General features: G+C 41.6%; 1 protein-coding gene across 5 annotated transcripts in view; it reads right to left on the bottom strand.

Annotated features, from left to right (window-relative positions):
• Window positions 1-20572, bottom strand: part of Dnhd1 (dynein heavy chain domain 1) — an 84070-nt gene extending 63498 nt beyond the window's left edge. For 3 of the 5 annotated variants that reach the window (XR_010060730.1, XM_008759815.4, XM_063279313.1), the window contains exons 1-9: window positions 20436-20572; window positions 19391-20213; window positions 15904-16062; window positions 7939-8142; window positions 7745-7855; window positions 5552-5708; window positions 519-773; window positions 275-412; window positions 92-143 (exon numbers count right to left, since the gene is read on the bottom strand). Coding sequence is in view for 3 of the 5 variants with exons in the window: in XM_008759815.4 (XP_008758037.1) it covers window positions 92-143; window positions 275-412; window positions 519-773; window positions 5552-5708; window positions 7745-7855; window positions 7939-8142; window positions 15904-16062; window positions 19391-20213; window positions 20436-20499 (1963 nt within the window). In the remaining 2 variants the exon portion in view is untranslated. Of the gene's footprint in view, window positions 1-91; window positions 144-254; window positions 413-518; window positions 774-5551; window positions 5709-7744; window positions 7856-7938; window positions 8143-15903; window positions 16063-19390; window positions 20214-20435 lie in introns of those variants that run through there. The other 2 variants (XM_063279323.1, XM_039101123.2) reach the window with 2 other exon arrangements.
• Between the last annotated feature and the right edge of the window lie 527 nt (window positions 20573-21099).

Genomic DNA, 21099 nt, shown 5'->3' with positions numbered 1-21099 from the left:
GCTGATTCTCTTGTCTACTTTCTATGCCATTTGCAGTCTACATTCCCCTCCATTCAAACTTCCTATCCCCTGTCTCAGCTTCTTTAAATACCTTCAGAATACAAGGGCTCTCTGGAGGTCCTCAGGTCTGTAGATTGCATTACCTTCAAGTCAGGAGACAGAGAGGGAACAGAAATAGAGAAACAATAAGATTCTAGACAGGTTGAAAACTTCAGATTTCATAGAGGATAGGACTAGGAATTCCAAGAGCCCACCCTCTGTTCAAGTCCAAAACCTTTAGGGCAGAGGTCTTGATAGACTGCAGGCTCTTAATGAGACTCTGGATTATAGATTCAACACGGGGCATAGGAGACAACTGGCCATTGTCATCAAAGACCAGCTGTGATACAAGAAAGGGGTTTTGCCTTGGGGCCTGTAAAAGAAGGATCAGGAGTGGTTGTAGGGCCAGATGAAAGTGTACACCCCCACCCCCATGTAGTCCGTTTTCTGATTACCTTCCCACCCACCCACCACCTCACTTGCAGATTATTGGCTATAAAGGAAGTTATTTCATCTTCTAAGATGGAAACAAGGTTCTGACAAATCATGTAGTCAATCAGACGAGCAAACATTCCCAGCTTTGACAACCATGTTTCTGCCTGCTTCAGCTTCTTCTCCAGATGCCTGCACAGCGTCCTCTGAAGATATATGGAGCCTTGGCTTTTCCTGATCCTGTTCCAGTTCTGCACTCGCTCCTGTAGGCCCTGTTGCATTTGATATGTATCTTCATGAATCTTTTAGAGTAGAAAGGAGAAACACACTGAAGACAGAGGATGAGAAGTGAAGCAGCTACTTACTGGTCCCTGCAAACAAAGAGGCCTTTGTGTCTAGAACCTAGAACCTAGACATGCATGTGCAAGGCTCCCTTTTTTAGTAGAGATTGACTCCAAACACTTTTAAATTACTTGAGAAGACACATAAGAGGATTTATATTTAGAGGACACATGTGGTAATATAACAGAACAGGCCTACCTAAGAAAAGATCACAGGATAAGGCAGCTGACCTTGGTGATACATACCTGTAATCCCAACATTTGCAAGATATAGGCAAGAAAATCAAGATAAGGATCAGTCTGAATTATGAGACTATGCCTCAAGACAGACAAACAAATCCCAGGTTGGAACTTATTGGAAAAAGTTGAGTATAGGGACATAGAGAGTGTCACAAGGCAAAGGGTAGATAAACATTGCATGACCAAAGCCAGCAATGATTGCAGGATTTGGACTCTAACCATTAGGTCTGGATTAATGGAGCCTTCTGAGAAATATAGTGTCACCTTATATTCTATTACAAGCTTTATGGGAACTGACATAGACTTTCAATTGAAGGAAAGTTGGTATGAGAGTCTCTTTATGGGTTCTTCTCAGTCTAGAAAGATTTTAAACTGATGAAGACAGAGTTTTCAAGTCTTTGTGTTGTCTTGTTGGGGGACCTAAGAGAGATACAGGAAAGCTCTGTTTGGCCACACCAAACTGATGGTCTTTGACTCTCATCCTGTGCCGTGCTCTACTGAACCCATAATTAGAGCTGACTGGTGTCTGTACATTAGATTTCTATTCTGTAGGAACTCAGGTCTCAGTATTCTGAGAATCAGTTGATCCCTGAGCAAACGCATCCTCAAAACTAGGAAATTGTCATTTTCCTTGCTTTATTGATACCCTAAAGGCTTAGTATTTCACACTTCGTAGCCCTTCATAGTCTGGTACAGTGGTTCTCACCCTTCCTATTGCTGGGACCCTTTGATGCAGTTCCTCATATTGTGGTTGCATCGACTCCACAACTGTAATTCTTCTACTGTTATAAATCATAATATAAATATCTGACATGCAGCCCCTATCGGGGTTTTGACCCATGGGTTGAGAGCGGCTGGTATAGTACATTGTCCTTATCTAAAAAACTGTAAAACCTACCCTTTCTTCTGCAAGATCCTTGAGGAGGGAGTCTCCAGAATACCTTTTGGGTTTTTTTTTCCTTTTGTTTAACACATTTGGTATAAAGTTGTTCCATTGTAAATGTTTAGAGGAAGAATATAATGCCTTCCATTAAAAGGATCCCCCTAGTTTACTAATCAGCATAAAGCCATACAAATGACAATAATTACTACAGAAAAACATGATCAGTATACAGTTTTAAAATACCACTACTAGTTACAGTAACTTGGAAGTTGTAATTCTTTAAAACCCATTAAACATGATTCAACCATTCATAATTTAAAAAAACTCTTTGTGAATGAGTAATAGAGAACCACAAAAAAAACCCCACTATTTTTTAATGTTTCAAAACTATTTTAGCTCTTCATGATGCTGTTTTTAGTGAGCAGTGGAATGCACTTATTCAGCATCAATTAACACCTTGGCTTGAATAGTTTGGTGTGCAACTGTCAGAATGACTGAGTTCACATCTCCCATCCCTGCCTCCAGAAGGTGCTGGCCAGCAGGGAAAGGTTTCATTCTGTTCTGTGCAACAGCAGACAAGTGGCTCTATGCATTTAATGCTTGTCTTTTTGTTTCTTAAATGACATTTTTGGTACTAAAGTTTAAAATTCAACGTGGAAGCATACACTGATATTTTATAATTTATAATTTTCATAGTTTCTTTAGAACACTTGCTTTAGCACATATAAGTTTCTGGGTTCGATGTTCAGCACCAGGAAGGAAAAAAATATATATAAGAAGCCCTTTTCTAGCTTGAAATAATAAAAAAAATCTGCCTCATATTCTAAAAGATTTCTTTTCATTTCAAGCTGATATCTTTTATCCAGAGTGAGTAGTAGTGGAGTGATAATTAGTAAAAAAGGCTCAAGAATCTAATGCACAGAATCCTGGGTAAGAGAAAGTAACAAATACAAAACTTGAAAAGACCCATGATCCTGAAAACAGGGTAGAAACATTAGGAAATATTACAGCTGTTGAGATAGCTGTAATAACAGTATAAAGCTGGGGTCTGGCTAATAGCACTGGCCACTCCTCCAAAAGACCCATGTTCAATTCTCAGCACCCACACGGCAGTTCCCAACCTTCAGTAACTCCTATCCCAATGGCTCTGACACCCTCACACCAATGCACATAAAAAATTAAATAAATTATTTACTTAAAAAAAGTGTAAAGCTGGGTGTGGTAATGTGCACTTTTAATGCCAAGATTTAGTAGGCAGAGGCACGAGGATCTTTGGGGGTTAGAGACAATCAAGTCTACATATTGAATTCCAGGACAGTCAGGGCTACATAGAGAGACCCTTCTCAAAATTAAAAAAAGAAAAAGAAAAAAGAAAGGAAGGAAAGAAAAAAGAAAGAGAAAGTACAATAAGTAATCAGGTTATTTTGTATAAAAATAACCATCTAATTCCAAACAATATGGGAACGCAAAGAAGCAGACCAGCCAGAGCTACCTTGAAGGGCAGAAAAGGTATAAGATTTGCAGTACCAGATATAAAGCCTCATCAGAAAGCTGTAATAATGAAGTCAGTGTGATCCTGAAAAAGACATGGGTAGATTAATGAGTGCTACAGATTTTAGAGACAGACACTTAACAGATAAAACCATATGAGAAATACGGGGGAGAGAGATGTAAAGCTCCTGTCTCACAAACGTGAGGATCTGAGTTCACATTCCAGCATCCAGGTTAAGGAGTGGAATCTAACTCTAGACCTGGGGTTGAGGTCAGTTGGATCCCAAGACCTCACTGGTCAGCAAATCTACACAACTGATGAGTATCAGGTTCAGTGAGAGAGAGACTATGTCTCAAAAATAAAAATGGTGAAGTGTGATTGAGGGCCATACCTGACATCAACCTCAACCTCTGGCCTACACACACACACACACACACACACACACACACACAAATATGTAAATGCATACACCCATACAAATACACCAAAAGTATTAAATGGAAAAAGACTCAATTGAAAATAATATTAATTTTGACTCTTACCTCACCTCATATACAAAAGCTTCAGATTATAAACCTAAATCTAAAGATGAAGTAATACAATTACTATAGGAAAACATAAGACTATCTCTAAGACTTAAAGTAAGTAGAGATATTTTAGAACAGAACCCAAAAGACTTGATAGCACTGCAAAAACATTAAGAAAGTAAAATTTGGGGCTGGAGAGAAGGCTCAGCAGATAAGAGATGGCTGCTTTTCCAGAGGACCCAGGTTCAATTCTCAGTACCTACATGATAGCTCACAATCAATTGTAATTCCAGTTCTAGGCAATCCTATGTCCACTTCTAGCCTCTCTTGGCACCAGGCACAAATGTTATGCCCAGACACATATATGTAAGGAAAATACACATATACATAAAAATAAAAATATAAATATAAATAATAAATAAAATAAAAAATAAAAATAAAATAAAAATATCTGTGGGTGGTAGACTAAGAGGAGGGGGCCTAATATTGGGATGTAAAGTGAATAAATAATGGGAAAAAAGGAAAATCCAAACTTAAGGAAAATTCTGTCTCACAAAAGACACCATGAAAACATTTAAAAAATAAACTACAAACTTGTTGTCTTACGACTGATATAGAATTTACATTTACAATGCCTAATAACATTGCAGGAGGAGGAAAAACATTAAAACACACACTAGTGAACACAAGATTCTGGCACCGGATGTGTAGAGGTTTTATCATGTAAACACGTCTTTAGCAAACCAAAAGTGTATATCCCAAAGTTTAACCCTGATCCACCTGCAAGCAGCCTTGGCACCCTCTAACGAAAGGCACAGACCACAGGACTGTCTTCCACAGCAGGTGGTCATAGTCCATTTGTTCCGCTTTAATGGATTACTTGGAATTAGGTAATTTATAGAGAACAGAAATTTATTTTCTCACAGTTGTGGAGCCTGGGAACAGATTTCTTTCTACATCCTTCAGATAACAGGAAAACTATGCTAAGGGGGACGTGGAAGGATTAAGAAGGAGAGGGAGGCAGAGGCAGAACCTTCATGGCCATATTACCTTCCAAAGGCTCCATTTCCTAATCCTGTCGTAATGGCACCTGGTTTAAATACTAAACGAAAAGGTAATAGATCACAGACAAGAGACAAACCCCAGACAAGACAACCCAGACTATTAGACAGAGATGGGGACTTCAGATACAAGGTAGTCAATCAGGGAAGATTTCGTCACTGTATGCATCTACTAGCCATTGAGGCTTGTCACAGGCTCAAAGATAATGCCAGAAGCATAAAAGGTTAGGATTCCTGTTCTTAATTTTCTTAATGCTCTAATTTACTCATGTTAGCACAAACACCAGACAAAACAGACACTGTTAACACACTTTGTCCTCCCTGGTCTTAGGCCAGGAACAACCCTTAAGAGAAAGAGTCCCAGAGTTTGCTCACTTGTTATTTATTGATCCATCTATTGCAGAATAGAAACTATTATTGTTAAGCAGAAAATTTTGTCTAATCCAACAGCAGGGGTCCGAACCAAGAGAAGGATGGAATTCTGGAGAGCCTGCAGTTGGAGAAGAGGCTCACTCACAGTAAATGGAACTTCTTACCAGTTGAAGAATGGATGCACAGAGATTGAGAAAGTGACAGAGCACTCGCAGAGCCCTGTGGTTCTCTTTGGCTATGGCCTTCTTCAGGTCCCTCAGCACATAGCTCTTATCTGGCTCCTTGGGTAGCCAGGACACAGAACGAAACTCCTGAAGAAGCCTAGAATCAAGAAATAAGTTAGTGAGAGCAGCAATCCCTTTTTCGACACCTTTGAGCTCTTCCCAACCCAGTTCAATGCCAACTGAGCTAAGACTAATATTCTCAGGGGCCAACAGCAGCTTCTTAAGATCAGAAGGTTGCCAGATGAGGAATCATTTGGAAAAGCCTCGTAGGATGCACATATGCTTATATCTAGTGACTTCTCTTTCAATAGAGGCTCAGATAAGTCCTGAGATGTGAAAAGACAAGTGGCTTCTTCCTGCGAATAAGCTGAACTGAAGGTCCTAAAAAGTCAAGGTTGACAGACACGTTTTAGGATCACAGGTGATTAAACCACAGTTTCTCTAGAGTTGACTGTCCTCAAGGAAGCTGCTCCTATTCTCCACCCTCTCTGTTCCCAGCTTTTGAGATTCCTTGAAAAATATGAACAATCCCCAATAAAAAGGCAGGATGTTTAAGACGAAAATGAGTATATGGTATCTATTCTGGACCCCCCTCCCAAAAGTCACTCAATATGATATGTTATTTCTATAATCTCATTTAGCTCTCATTATTAGCATTGTGTTGCTGAAACCCTTACAGGAGTTTGCGGACCATTAACTTAGCTCAAAGAGTAAATTCTCTTTCTAGTTTTCAGGATCTAGATTCAGACATATCAATCCACCCAAGATTTACACCATCAACAGGTATGGTGGCTACAATCTTCAATGTTAGGAGTTTGAGGCAAGAAGTTCAAAGCTAGCCTTTGTCTGGGAAGTAAATTATAGGCCAACCTGTCTCAGAAACAAAGTAAAACAATCAGAAAAACAAAACAGAAAACAAAAACCATTTTGATGACTAGGCAAGTATGGAGGATGGTAACAGCCTAAAGAAGAGGTTGCAATCTGATGGCCAATGTACCAAATTCAGACTGAAAAGTTCATAGTGTGTATTACCCAAGTTGTTTTCTGACACACACGCACACACACAAACAACTAAAATACTATATTTAATTTTTCAAAGTTTAAATTTTACCATGAAATGTAGATTTCCAGGAAATCCTAAAACATAAAGTGAGCTGATCATATTAGACCTATATTCTAAAATGTCAGTGAGTTAGAACTGAGAAGTGACTGTCTTTTACAGATGCAATCTTCAGGCTGCAGTGCCACCATCCCTAATGCCTTACATCTGATCACACTATATTCTTGCAATTTCTCCAGTTTAGGCTCCCTGGGCATTTGAGCTTGCAGCTCCTATCACAGAATATACCTGAAGCATCATGAAGGAAATGCAAAGAAACGACTCATAAAATAATAATCAACTTTCAAAAAAGTGTGGGTATGTTTGAGAGAGAAACAAGGAGAATTAAAGAATGTTTAGGGGTTGGGGATTTGGCTGAGTGGTAGAGCACTTGTCTAGCAAGCAAAAGGCCCTGGGTTCAGTCCTCAGATCCAGAAAAAAAAAAGAATTTTTAGACTCAAAACCTAAGTTTGACCCATAGGTTTGGCAATTAATTGTGTTATATTTAGGACAAGTTGGTATAAAAGAACATGTAATTACATGGAGGTACATTCAGAATACTGGTTATATGTATACATGTAACATATGATCATAGTTTATATATGCAATAGGACTAGTTATAAAAATAAAATATGTTCTTAGTGATTATTTGTGGATGACAAAATTAGGGAGTTTTTCTTTGTGCTTCTTTTGTATCCTAAAATTTTAGGAATGGAGATGGTATGCCTTTTGTCCAGATAATTTTTTTGTAGTTGTTGATGCAACATTTTGAAGACAGGAGATGTAGCTCAGTAGTGGAGCACTTGCCTAGTATGTTGAAGGCACTAGATTCAGTCCCTGGCACTGCAGTATACACATATGTGCAGCAGAAAAACAAAAACAAACCCTCAAACAACCAAAAACATGATAGGGTCTGTTATGCAGCACTGATCTCCCTACCTTAACCTTCTAAGAAGTGGGACTACAAGCATGTCCCAGCATACCCAGCATTTAACATTTAAAATTCCATGGCAGTTGTGTTTGTAATACCTCACCTGTTAATGTGGAGCATCCCAGCTCCAAAATGAGGAATAGCCAACAGCAGATGAGTCTTCAGGAAAGTCTGGATCCGATGCAGCCCACGAAACCTCACATTTTTCTTCCAACTACAAGTTAGAGGTGAGTGATGATATGCTTCTGTATTTCCTTCATCCATTGATCCACCCAAGACTACTATGCCATCACCTACCAGGTCAATGCCTTTCGTAAGAGGCAGTTCTTAAAGAATGGGATGCGCTGGAGCTCGTGCCAGAGAGCAGTGTCTCGGTGCCAAGTGGCTAGTGACATTGTTTCACTGCCTTCCACAGGATGTATATGCAGGATCCCAAAGGGAGAGAAAATGTAGTGTTCAGGATTCACCTTGTTCGGTGGCACCACCACCAGCTTGTAAGGGCTGTTTTTAATTACAAGACAACAAAACCCAAGTCTGATTAGTGAGAACCAAAGAACTTATATGCACATATCCTGAGGAGACCAGAGGAGGACAGGAGAAGAGAAAAAGGAGATAGAAAGGTAGGCAGAAGAAAGTAGAAAAGGGGAAGACAACAGATTAATATTCACACTAGAATGATTGAACAAATATCAATTATAAAGATAAAATTAAAAATCCTTCCATGGTGGGGGCTGGAGAGATGGCTCAGCGGTTAAGAGCACCGACTGCTCTTCCAGAGGTCCTGAGTTCAATTCCCAGCAACCACATGGTGGCTCACAACCATCTGTAAAGAGATCCGATGCCCTCTTCTGGTGTGTCTGAAGACAGCTACAGTGTACTTATATATAATAAATGAATAAATCTTTTAAAAAAATTGAAAAAAAATCCTTCCATGGTGATACTTGGATTTTTAAGACACATGGACATTTGGAAATGTTGAATTGTATGTGGGGTGGGGGTGGGAGTGTTTTAATAGTAGCTATCAGAGCCTGTGAAGGAGGTCGGTGAGGGAAGGATGAAAAGAAGAACTTAGGGCTGGGTTGTTCCTTGGTGGTAGAGCATTCACCTAGCGTTTGTGAGTTCCTGAGGTCCAACCAAGAAAAAAAGATTTGGATATAATGGGAGAAAGTGAATGGATGCAACAGATGTGGAATCCAGAGGCTTGTTTTTAGTCTCAGAAGCAAAAAAAAAAAAAAAAGAAGATGAAAAGAAGATAGAAGATAAGCAACACTCCATGAGCAAACTTGAGCCTCGGGACCACAGGTAAGACCAACTTTTCTGCTGCAGGTGACCTGCCTGGTGAACTCAGGACACACAGAGGCAAAATTCCTCTAGGACCAGACACGGACCCAAACCCACGGATCCCTGCCCGCAGCAGCTCTCTGCTCCCAAACCCCGTGGGAGAGAGCCCTCACCGCCTGGTCAGGTGGGCACTCCTGAGACTGCAGAGCGGAAGAGACCACCAACACTGCCCACCCCTGCCCACATCCCTGGCCCAAGAGGAAACTGTATACGGCCTCTGGGTCCCCGTAGAGGAGGGCCCAGGAGCAGCAGGTCCGCTGCATCTGAGACACTGCCGGAACCTGAAGGGACCGACCCGATAAACAGTTCTCTGCACCCAAATCCCGTGGGAGGGAGAGCTAAACTTTCAGAGAGGCAGACACACCTGGGAAACCAGAAGAGACTGCACTCTGCACACATTATTGATTCCAGAGGAAAACACCAAACGCCATCTGGAATCCTGGTGCACGGAAGCTCCCGGAAAGGGCGGTGCAGATCTTCCTGGTTGCTGCGGCCACGGAGAGCTCATAAGCAACACCCCATGAGCAAACTTGAGCCTCGGGACCACAGGTAAGAGCAACTTTTATGCTGCAAGCGACCTGCCTGGTGAACTCAAGACACAGGCCCACAGGAACAGCTGAAGACCTGTAGAGAGGGAAAACTACACGCCCGAAAGCAGAACACTCTGTCCCGATAACTGGCTGAAAGGAAACAGGAAAACAGGTCTACAGCACTCCTGACACACAGGCTTATAGGACAGTCTAGCCACTGTCAGAAATGGCAGAACAAAGTAACACTAGAGATAATCTGGTGGCGAGAGGCAAGCGCAGGAACCCAAGCAACAGAAACCAAGACTACATGGCATCGTCAGAGTCCAATTCTCCCACCAAAACCAACACGGAATATCCAAACACCAGAAAAGCAAGATCTAGTTGTTTCAAAATCATATTTGATCATGATGCTGGAGGACTTCAAGAAAGACGTGAAGCACTCCCTTAGAGAACAAGTAGAAGCCTACAGAGAGGAATCACAAAAATCCCTAAAAGAATTCCAGGAAAACATAAATAAACAAGTAGAAGCCCATAGAGAGGAGTCACAAAAATCCCTGAAAGAATTCCAGGAAAACACAATCAAACAGTTGAAGGAATTAAAAATGGAAATAGAAGTAATCAAGAAAGAACACATGGAAACAACCCTGGATATAGAAAACAAAAAGAAGAGACAAGGAGCTGTAGATAAGAGCTTCACCAACAGAATACAAGAGATGGAAGAGAGAATCTCAGGAGCAGAAGATTCCATAGAAATCATCGACTCAACTGTCAAAGATAATGTAAAGTGGAAAAAGCTACTGGTCCAAAACATACAGGAAATCCAGGACTCAATGAGAAGATCAAACCTAAGGATAATAGGTATAGAAGAGAGTGAAGACTCCCAGCTCAAAGGACCAGTAAATAACTTCAACAAAATCATAGAAGAAAACTTCCCTAACCTAAAGAAAGAGATACCCATAAGCATACAAGAAGCCTACAGAACTCCAAATAGATTGGACCAGAAAAGAAACACCTCCCATCACATAATAGTCAAAACACCAAACGCACAAAATAAAGAAAGAATATTAAAAGCAGTAAGGGAAAAAGGTCAAGTAACATATAAAGGCAGACCTATCAGAATCACACCAGACTTTTCGCCAGAGACTATGAAAGCCAGAAGATCCTGGACAGATGTCATACAGACCCTAAGAGAACACAAATGCCAGCCCAGGTTACTGTATCCTGCAAAACTCTCAATTAACATAAAAGGAGACACTAAGATATTCCATGACAAAACCAAATTTACACAATATCTTTCTATAAATCCAGCACTACAAAGGATAATAAATGGTAAAGCCCAACATAAGGAGGCAAGCTACACCATAGAAGAAGCAAGAAACTAATCGTCTTGGCAACAAAACAAGGAGAAGAAAAGCACACAAACATAACCTCACATCCAAATATGAATATAACAGGAAGCAATAATCACTATTCCTTAATATCTCTCAACATCAATGGTCTCAACTCCCCAATAAAAAGACATAGATTAACAAACTGGATATGCAACGAGGACCCTGCATTCTGCTGCCTACAGGAAACACACCTCAGAGACAAAGACAGACAACCTCAGAGTGAAAGGCTGGAAAACAACTTTCCAAGCAAATGGTCAGAAGAAGCAAGCTGGAGTAGCCATTCTAATATCAAATAAAATCAATTTTCAACTAAAAGTCATCAAAAAAGATAAGGAAGGACACTTCATATTCATTAAAGGAAAAATCCACCAAGATGAACTCTCAATCCTAAATATCTATGCCCCAAATACAAGGGCACCTACATATGTAAAAGAAACCTTACTAAAGCTCAAAACACACATTACACCTCACACAATAATAGTAGGAGATTTCAACACCCCACTCTCATCAATGGACAGATCATGGAAACAGAAATTAAACAGAGACGTAGACAGATTAAGAGAAGTCATGAGCCAAATGGACTTAACAGATATTTATAGAACATTCTACCCTAAAGCAAAAGGATATACCTTCTTCTCAACTCCTCATGGTACTCCAAAATTGACCATATAATTGGTCAAAAAACGGGCCTCAACAGGTACAGAAAGATAGAAATAATCCCATGCGTGCTATCGGACAACCACGGCCTAAAACTGGTCTTCAATAACAATAAGGGAAGAATGCCCACATATACGTGGAAATTGAACAATGCTCTACTCAATGATAACCTGGTCAAGGAAGAAATAAAGAAAGAAATTAAAGACTTTTTAGAATTTAATGAAAATGAAGGTACAACATACCCAAACTTATGGGACACAATGAAAGCTGTGCTAAAAGGAAAACTCATAGCGCTGAGTGCCTGCAGAAAGAAACAGGAAAGAGCATATGTCAGCAGCTTGACAGCACACCTAAAAGCTCTCGAACAAAAAGAAGCAAATACATCCAGGAGGAGTAGAAGGCAGGAAATAATCAAACTCAGAGCTGAAATCAACCAAGTAGAAACAAAAAGGACCATAGAAAGAATCAACAGAACCAAAAGTTGGTTCTTTGAGAAAATCAACAAGATAGATAAACCCTTAGCCAGGCTAATGAGAGGACACAGAGAGTCTGTCCAAATTAACAAAATCAGAAATGAAAAGGGAGACATAACTACAGATTCAGAGGAAATTCAAAAAATCATCAGATCTTACTATAAAAGCCTATATTCAACAACACTTGAAAATCTGCAGGAAACGGACAATTTCCTAGACATATACCAGGTACCGAAGTTAAATCAGGAACAGATAAACCAGTTAAACAACCCCATAACTCCTAAGGAAATAGAAGCAGTCATTAAAGGTCTCCCAACCAAAAAGAGCCCAGGTCCAGATGGGTTTAGTGCAGAATTCTATCAGACCTTCATAGAAGACCTCATACCAATATTATCCAAACTATTCCACAAAATTGAAACAGAAGGAGCACTACCGAATTCCTTCTATGAAGCCACAATTACTCTTATACCTAAACCACACAAAGACCCAACAAAGAAAGAGAACTTCAGACCAATTTCCCTTATGAATATCGACGCAAAAATACTCAATAAAATTCTGGCAAACCGAATTCAAGAGCACATCAAAACAATCATCCACCATGATCAAGTAGGCTTCATCCCAGTAGGCATGCAGGGAATGGTTTAATATACGGAAAACCATCAATGTGATCCATTATATAAACAAACTGAAAGATCAAAACCACATGATCATTTCATTAGATGCTGAGAAAGCATTTGACAAAATTCAACACCCCTTCATGATAAAAGTCCTGGAAAGAATAGGAATTCGGGGCCCATACCTAAACATAGTAAAAGCCATATACAGCAAACCAGTTGCTAACATTAAACTAAATGGAGAGAAACTTGAAGCAATCCCACTAAAATCAGGGACAAGACAAGGCTGCCCACTCTCTCCCTACTTATTCAATATACTTCTTGAAGTTCTAGCCAGAGCAATCAGAGAACAAAAGGAGGTCAAGGGGATACAGATCGGAAAAGAGGAAGTCAAAATATCACTATTTGCAGATGATATGATAGTATATTTAAGTGATTCCAAAAGTTCCACCAGAGAACTACTAAAGCTGATAAACAACTTCAGCAAAGTGGCTGGGTATAAAATTAACTCAAATAAATCAGTAGCCTTCCTCTACACAAAAGAGAAACAAGCTGAGAAAGAAATTAGTGAAATGACACCCTTCATAATAGACCCAAACAATATAAAGTACCTCGGTGTGACTTTAACCAAGCAAGTAAAAGATCTGTACAATAAGAACTTCAAGACTCTGAAGAAAGAAATTGAAGAAGACCTCAGAAGATGGAAAGATCTCCCATGCTCATGGATTGGCAGGATTAATATAGTAAAAATGGCCATTCTACCAAAAGCGATCTACAGATTCAATGCAATCCCCATCAAAATACCAATCCAATTCTTCAAAGAGTTAGAACAATTTGCAAATTCATCTGGAATAACAAAAAACCCAGGATAGCTAAAACTATCCTCAACAATAAAAGGACTTCAGGGGGAATCACTATCCCTGAACTCAAGCAGTATTACAGAGCAATAGTGATAAAAACTGCATGGTATTGGTACAGAGACAGACAGATAGACCAATGGAACAGAATTGAAGACCCAGAAATGAACCCACACACCTATGGGCACTTGATTTTTGACAAAGGAGCCAAAACCATCAAATGGAAAAAAGATAGCATTTTCAGCAAATGGTGTTGGTTCAACTGGAGGTCAACATGTAGAAGAATGCAGATCGATCCATGCTTATCACCCTGTACAAAGCTTAAGTCCAAGTGAATAAAGGACCTACACATCAAACCAGATACACTCAAACTAATAGAAGAAAAACTAGGGAAGCATCTGGAACAAATGGGCACTGGAAAAAATTTCCTGAACAAAACACCAATGGCTTATGCTCTAAGATCAAGAATGGACAAATGGGATCTCATAAAACTGCAAAGCTTCTGTAAGGCAAAGGACACTGTGGTTAGGACAAAACGGCAACCAACAGATTGGGAAAAGATCTTTACCAATCCTACAACAGATAGAGGCCTTATATCCAAAATATACAAAGAATTCAAGAAGTTAGACCGCAGGGAGACAAATAACCCTATCAAAAAATGGGGTTCAGAGCTAAACAAAGAATTCACAGCTAAGGAATGCCGAATGGCTGCGAAACACCTAAAGAAATGTTCAACATCTTTAGTCACAAGGGAAATGCAAATCAAAACAACCCTGAGATTTCACCTCACACCAGTGAGAATGGCTAAGATCAAAAGCTCAGGTGACAACAGATGCTGGCGAGGATGTGGAGAAAGAGGAACACTGCTCCATTGTTGGTGGGATTGCAGACTGGTACAATCATTCTGGAAATCAGTCTGGAAGTTCCTCAGAAAATTGGACATTGAACTGCCTGAGGATCCAGCTATACCTCTCTTGGGCATATACCCAAATGATGCCCTAACATATAAAAAAGACACGTGCTCCACTATGTTCATTGCAGCCTTATTTATAATAGCCAGAAGCTGGAAAGAACCCAGATACCCTTCAACAGAGGAATGGATACAGAAAATGTGGTACATCTACACAATGGAATATTACTCAGCTATCAAAAACAACGACTTTATGAAATTCGTAGGCAAATGGTTGGAATTGGAAAATATCATCCTGAGTGAGGTAACCCAATCACAGAAAAACACACATGGTATGCACTCATTGATAAGTGGCTATTAGCCCAAATGCTTGAATTACCTTAGATGCCTAGAACAAATGAAACTCAAGACAGATGATCAAAATGTGAATGCTTCACTCCTTCTTTAAAAGGGGGCAGGGAATAGAGAGGCAAAGATTAAAACAGACACAGAAGGAACACCCATTCAGAGCCCATACATGTGGCCCATACATTTACAGCCATTCAATTAGACAAGATGGATGAAGCAAAGAAGTGCAGACCGACAGGAGCCGAATGTAGATCGCTCCTGAGAGACACAGCCAGAATACAGCAAACACAGAGGCGAATGCCAGCAGCAAACCACTGAACTGAGAATAGGACCCCCGTTGAAGGAATCCGAGAAAGAACTGGAAGAGCTTGAAGGAGCTGGAGACCCCTTATGAACAACAATGCCAAGCAACCAGAGCTTCCAGGGACTAAGCCACTACCCAAAGACTATACATGGACTGACCCTGGACTCTGACCTCATAGGTAGCAATGAATATTCTAGTAAGATCACCAGTGGAAGGGGAAGCCCTTGGTGCTGCTAAGACTGAACCCCCAGTGAACGTGATTGTTGGGGGGAGGGCAGCAATGGGGGGAGAATGGGGAGGGGAACACCCATAAAGAAGGGGAGCGGGAAGGATTAGGGGGATGTTTGCCCGGAAACCGGGAAAGGGAATAACACTCGAAATGTAAATAAGAAATGCTCAAGTTAATAAAAAAAAAAAAAAGAAGATAGAAGTCCAGGGAAAGAACATTTTAGTTCAGTCTAAAATGCTTTTGGAAGACCATGTTTCCCTAACATTGAGATTTCGACATGTAATTCTTGCATTGGAGTTGGATAAGGTCAGCATTAAATGTGCTTCTAAGACTATAAATAAATGCTTTCCTCAGTGTACAAAAGAATAAAGAACAAAAGTAAGAAAGGCACAATTCAGACAAGAGCTTCTAAGAGCAAAGTGAGACAAAGAGGATCTGGAGAGTGAAGAGGAGGGCTGAGAAGGGAAGACGGCTAGAAACGATGAGGCAGGAGAGGTGTATGGACAGCAAAGCAGAAGAGGGGAATAAGCAGGGAGAGAGACAACTGGATGGTAGCATGACCAGGCGATGGAGGGAGCTGTGGCAATGCACTGGATCCAGGCCCTTACTTAAAGTGCCGATCAGAAGCCACGTTGAGATAAAGGAAATGGATCTTCTTCTGGGACCAGTCTCCCTTCAGAAGGGATTTCACCTGACTTCTCAAGATGGAAGTCCTAGGGCTTTTCCTCTTGAGGGCCTTCTCTGGAGCTTCAGAGGCAAGCTGAGGTCTGCATGACAAATCAGGGAGAAAATACAGAGCAAAGAGATCAGTGCCTGGAGGAGAGCCTTGCCATCACTAATCATGGGAAGCAGACATTAGATCAAACACCTGAGGGGCCACAGCACTAGCAGAACCTAGATGGCCTAATCTATACTCAAAGATGTGACATACTGAGCAGCTGCAGTTCATTATGCATGTTGGTCAGCTGTAGTCAACTATAGCCCAGGTATGTAAAACTCTTTTTTCTGATAAATGATTCTATTATACTGCTGTGATTACTGCAGTCAACATTATAATATTGTATAAATTAATAGGAAGGCATTATCGTATCAGCTTATAGGTTTTGATATTCAACCAAGTCCTATTAACTGCTATATCTGCAATCATAAGAGAATATCAAGTTTGAGGCCAATATGACCAACTTAGTAAAACCCTATCTCAAAATAAAAAGTACAAATAGAACTAAAAATTTGGCTCAGTAGTATAGCAGTTGCTTACCATGCATGAGGACTCAGGATTGATCCCTAGCATAACAAAAAAGGAAAATGTATTTTTTTTTTTAGTAGTGAGGTCACATATTGGTTCCTGAACAATCCCTAGTGTCCAATCTCAATTCTGGGCTCACTCTGCTTTGATCTCATAGTACAAACAACTGTTGTTCTCTGTTCCCCAAGATGTCCCACCTAGGTGTATACCCAGCCTGCCTAGCCTCAGCCTCATCACATCCTTCTTTGGTGAACAAACTGAGCTTCTCAGCTCTGAACTAACTCCCTTAGTTTCAGTTGCCTCCTCCCTGTTTGGAGGACACTGTGCCCTTTATTTTCTTCACGGGCGCTTTCTGGTGTGTATGCCATATTCCTTATTGTTCATATGATTTTCTCTTACTATAGCCTGCTGATTCCTTTAGTCTACAAATACAGATGTGTTATAGGATATTTGATCACACTGTCAACTCCAAGATTGTGTTATTTACTGAAAAAAAAATCTGTTTCTAGTTGCAGTGTGGCTTAACCCTTTATACACATTTTTAATCCCTCTGGCTGGAATATAGATACAACCTTACTACACACCTTTAATCCCAAACAATGAAGGTAAAGTTAGTTTGTAAAAGGAAGCAGCCATTTTGAAAGTGAAGTCTAATTGAGTAGCAAAGTGACAAATCAGAGAAAGATTTGACAGAATAGGATATTTCCAACTCTCAGGAAAAAAGAGAGGAGAGGAAGCTATTTAAGAGAACAGTAGAGAAGAAAGTAGGCAGTTTTACCAGGACAGTGGAACACAGACAGGTTACAGAAAGATAATAAGCTAGACATAGGTGAAGACAGAAGGAGCCAGAGAATGAGGAATAATTCAAGAGAAACCCAGAGAGGCAAGATAGAATCAGTCAGCCTGGAGAGGAGTTGGAGCCAATACAGTTGAGTTGAACCACCAGTCAGAGCTCAGAAAGAACTAGAAAGGGTGAGCTTATTCATCAGCAAGTCTCAGAGGCTGAAAATATTTTAGGCCTAGATAAGATTGTACAGAGGCTAGAAGTTTTCAGGACGATGAGTAGTTAGCAGACAGAGGCAGTAAGCCTCCCAGACAACAATTACAACAGGAGAATAAAAGATACTTTAACACAGAGTACCAATATCTCAGGATCTTAGGTGCTGTGTCTTAAGGCCTGAAAATATCCCTCTACTTTATTTACCAAGAGCCTCATCCCAATGCCAGAATTACTTCAAACTCTCGTCCTAGTGTCTTTCTGTCTTTCAAGCTGGTGGGTGTTGATGAAGAGTCAAATGGCATTCCCACTGTCTCCCATTCATTTCCAAATGCACACTACAATCTGGTTTTCTCAGGACAAAACTCAAAGCAGCAGCAAGTACTACTACTAATTGCTGCCCCACGGACACATTTTCACCTCCTAACCCACTTTATCAACCTAATCTCTATCCAAATTCTCTAGTCCTGTTGTTTGCTCTCTCTCTCTCTCTCTCTCTCTCTCTCTCTCTCTCTCTCTCTCTCCCTCTCTCCCTCCCTCCCTCCCTCCCTCCCTCCCTTCCTCCCTTTATCCCTCCGTCTCCCCTCTCCCTCTCTCCCTTCCTCCTTCCCAGTCCCATCCCACCAGGAGAGTACATAGGCAATAGCCAATAGTCTTTTGTTTTATGCTACTTACTACAATTTGTTAATTATACCTTACTTGTCCTAATGTCTCCCTTACTAACGGAAAGAACTAAGTCTATTTGACTCATTTCTTACTTCCTGGCATCTGGATAATCCAAGTAGCAATTAAGTTATTAAATGAACCAGGCTCTAGGAAGACAGTCCTGGAGAAGAGTAAACTGTATTACCTAGACCACAGAGGATGACTGCCAGCTTCATAAGGGTATGAGAACTTGATTCCTTCTTGATATATCGGCCCATAGCCATTTCTACTAAGGTCTCCCAAGAGAGAAAAGTTAGATTTGGACCTATACTGGGGGCGGGAGGAAGCTTGACTGAGAAGACTGAAGACAAATTGTTGACATTTGACACCTTCCTTCATAGTTCCAAGAACCTGCCCACTTGTCCACCATTAGGGATCTAAAAGTTCACAAAAAAGTCACAAATTGAGCCCACCATAAATTTAAGAGCAAAAATTGAGCAAGTCATGCTTGACTACAGACAAAACTAGCTTTCCTCACCCCTAGACAGTGAAATGTATCATAGACAAGCTACAAAAAAGAGACAAACAGATCAGAGTTAGAAGTTCCTATACTAAAGTTTAAAAAAAAAAAAAAAACTCCTAGAAGGGGTCCTTTGGGCATTCTGAAATCCTAGGATTTTAGAAGCCAGATTGGGGAACTGGAAGGAATAGATCATTACTCAAGGGATCACCCATACTGTTAGATCAGGAAGTCAACTCATAAGGTCAGTGGTTTGCCTTAGTCTAGGAATATGTAACATAGACCTGTGGAGGAAGACCAGACAAGCACTCCCTAGGAGTAACCAAAGACCCATATATAATACCTAGGACCAGCACAATATACACCCAATAAGTATTTTTTGGCCAATATAAATGACCAAGAAAATAAACCCCAAAGAAGCTTCTGGCACTATCTGAGAAGACTGGAAACTGTAAGGTCAAATCTTGTCTTCCTAACGGCTGCTATTGATTGCAGTATTCCCTTATATTTTCCTGTTGAGACATTAGCTTTGTTTTACAAGGGGGGGGGAGGTGCAGCCTAGTCCAGCTCACTTTAGAGGTGGGCTAATCCTGAAGAGCCATAAGGAGCTGGCTCAAGAGGCAGTGGCCCTGCAGGCTCCTAAACTAATTATCTCTTCTACCCAAAGCCCCAAAGCATGCCACTCACTTTCTCCCAGCGGGCGCTGGTTCTGCATGCCCAATATCACTGCTTTCATACTGTACAGGGATGTCCGTAGCCAGTGCCAAGGGCAAGAGACTAAGGCTGTCCAGCCACGGGGTCTCTTCTAGGGCCACCTCAGCACCAACAATGCCCAGACAGTGCTGTAGCTCAGGCAGTGTCAATGGTCGTAGCCACGTGGCCAATTCCTTTTTTTGTTGCTGGTCCCACCGAGCCTTCACAAAAGGGCATGCTGAGCATGGGGGTCCCCGATGAAACCGTTTCATCCAGGGACTGCAGTCAACATGGGAGGAACTATGTAACAAAGAACTGTCTGGGGGGAAGGCCTTGTCTATAGCATCTAGCAGGTCCAGCTGGAGCCAGGCTTGCACCTTGGGTGCCCAGCAGTACAGCTGCTCCAGGAAGGGCAGCAACTCGAGTTGACCGGCTAGCATCTCACGGTATGGAGGCAACAGGCCCAGTACTGCATGCAAATAGTGCCAAGCTTCACAACTGCCATCCTGCAGCACAGCTGAGAACAGAGATTTAAGCTCAGACAGCAGCAGCTCCAGCATGTTCCGCTGTTCTGATTCAACCACTGCCTTAAGATGCTCCTGTTTCTCCTGACAGTCCCAGGAGTGTTCTTGTCCGCTGCAGCTACATCCAGCGAGCCCAGACTGAAGGGTATCAAACCATGGGATTTCAGGAGACAAAGGTACCTTCCTCTCTTCCAGAATAAAGCGGAGGCAGGTATTCAACTGCTGTCGAACCGATCTTGCCCACAGCTCAGGGTCCAAATGCCAATTCCAGTCTTTTGGTTTTTGGGTCTGACCTGTGTGAACCAGCAGGGTCGGGGGGTAGAGTGGGGGAGGGTAGGTTCAGGCTCTGGGCTGTGCTAGTAGGGTTAGGACAGCAAGATGGATAGAGCAGTAGGGCACCGGAAGACCAGTAGAGGGCCTTTACTAAGTTCCTCACTGTCAAGGACTAACACTGATCCAAGAGGGAGCCCTACCTACCCAAGGTCACCTCCCCACCCTCCATGGCCTTGTCTCACCTGGCCTGCAGGACACAGAAGGCATAGGAAGGGTAGGGGGACTGCTCTGTGGATGAGGTTTCATCGCGCAGCGTTCCCTGTGGTGAATGAACTTAAGACTCAGTCCCAGTCACTTAACGCAGAGACCAATATACGCTTGCAAAATCTTTGGAAAAACTGTGTTCATATCAGGAAACCTTCGGAGGGAGGCTGGCAACCGCCTTGAAAAGGAGACATAAAGGGGTGTTACTCAGAGGCAGCTCCAGTCACCTGAAGCCTTTGCCAAAGACTGAGAAGATCCAGAGTGCAAAGCCGGCTGCTGGGTAGAGATGCAGTTTAGGACACCTAGAGGAAAGAAGTGGCAGAAGACAGCTCCAGGAGCGCCAGTAGGAAGGACTCCCCCCCCCCGCGCCCCCCAAGCACTGGAAGACCTGAGCAACCGAGGGTAAGGGTGGCAGATCCCAAGCCAGAGCAGAGGGCTCAGCTGCACCTGCTCCCAGTTGTTAGAACCGTTACAGAATCCTGGAGGCCTCAAGCTGGAGCCAGGAGAGTTCAACAGGCATGTGGGCGGGGCCTAGGGTCGGGCCCTAGTTCACACTAGCTAGTTGTTTCTAGCCTGATACTCCAAAGGCCCAAAGAGAATCTGGCTGGGCGGGAGAATGAATGACAAAATTGATCTGGGGAA

This window comes from Rattus norvegicus, chromosome 1, assembly GCF_036323735.1.
Source record: "Rattus norvegicus strain BN/NHsdMcwi chromosome 1, GRCr8, whole genome shotgun sequence".
Lineage (NCBI taxonomy): Eukaryota > Metazoa > Chordata > Mammalia > Rodentia > Muridae > Rattus > Rattus norvegicus.
The sequence above is the reverse complement of the archived record's forward strand: the minus strand, read 5'-3'. Positions and strand labels throughout refer to the sequence as shown.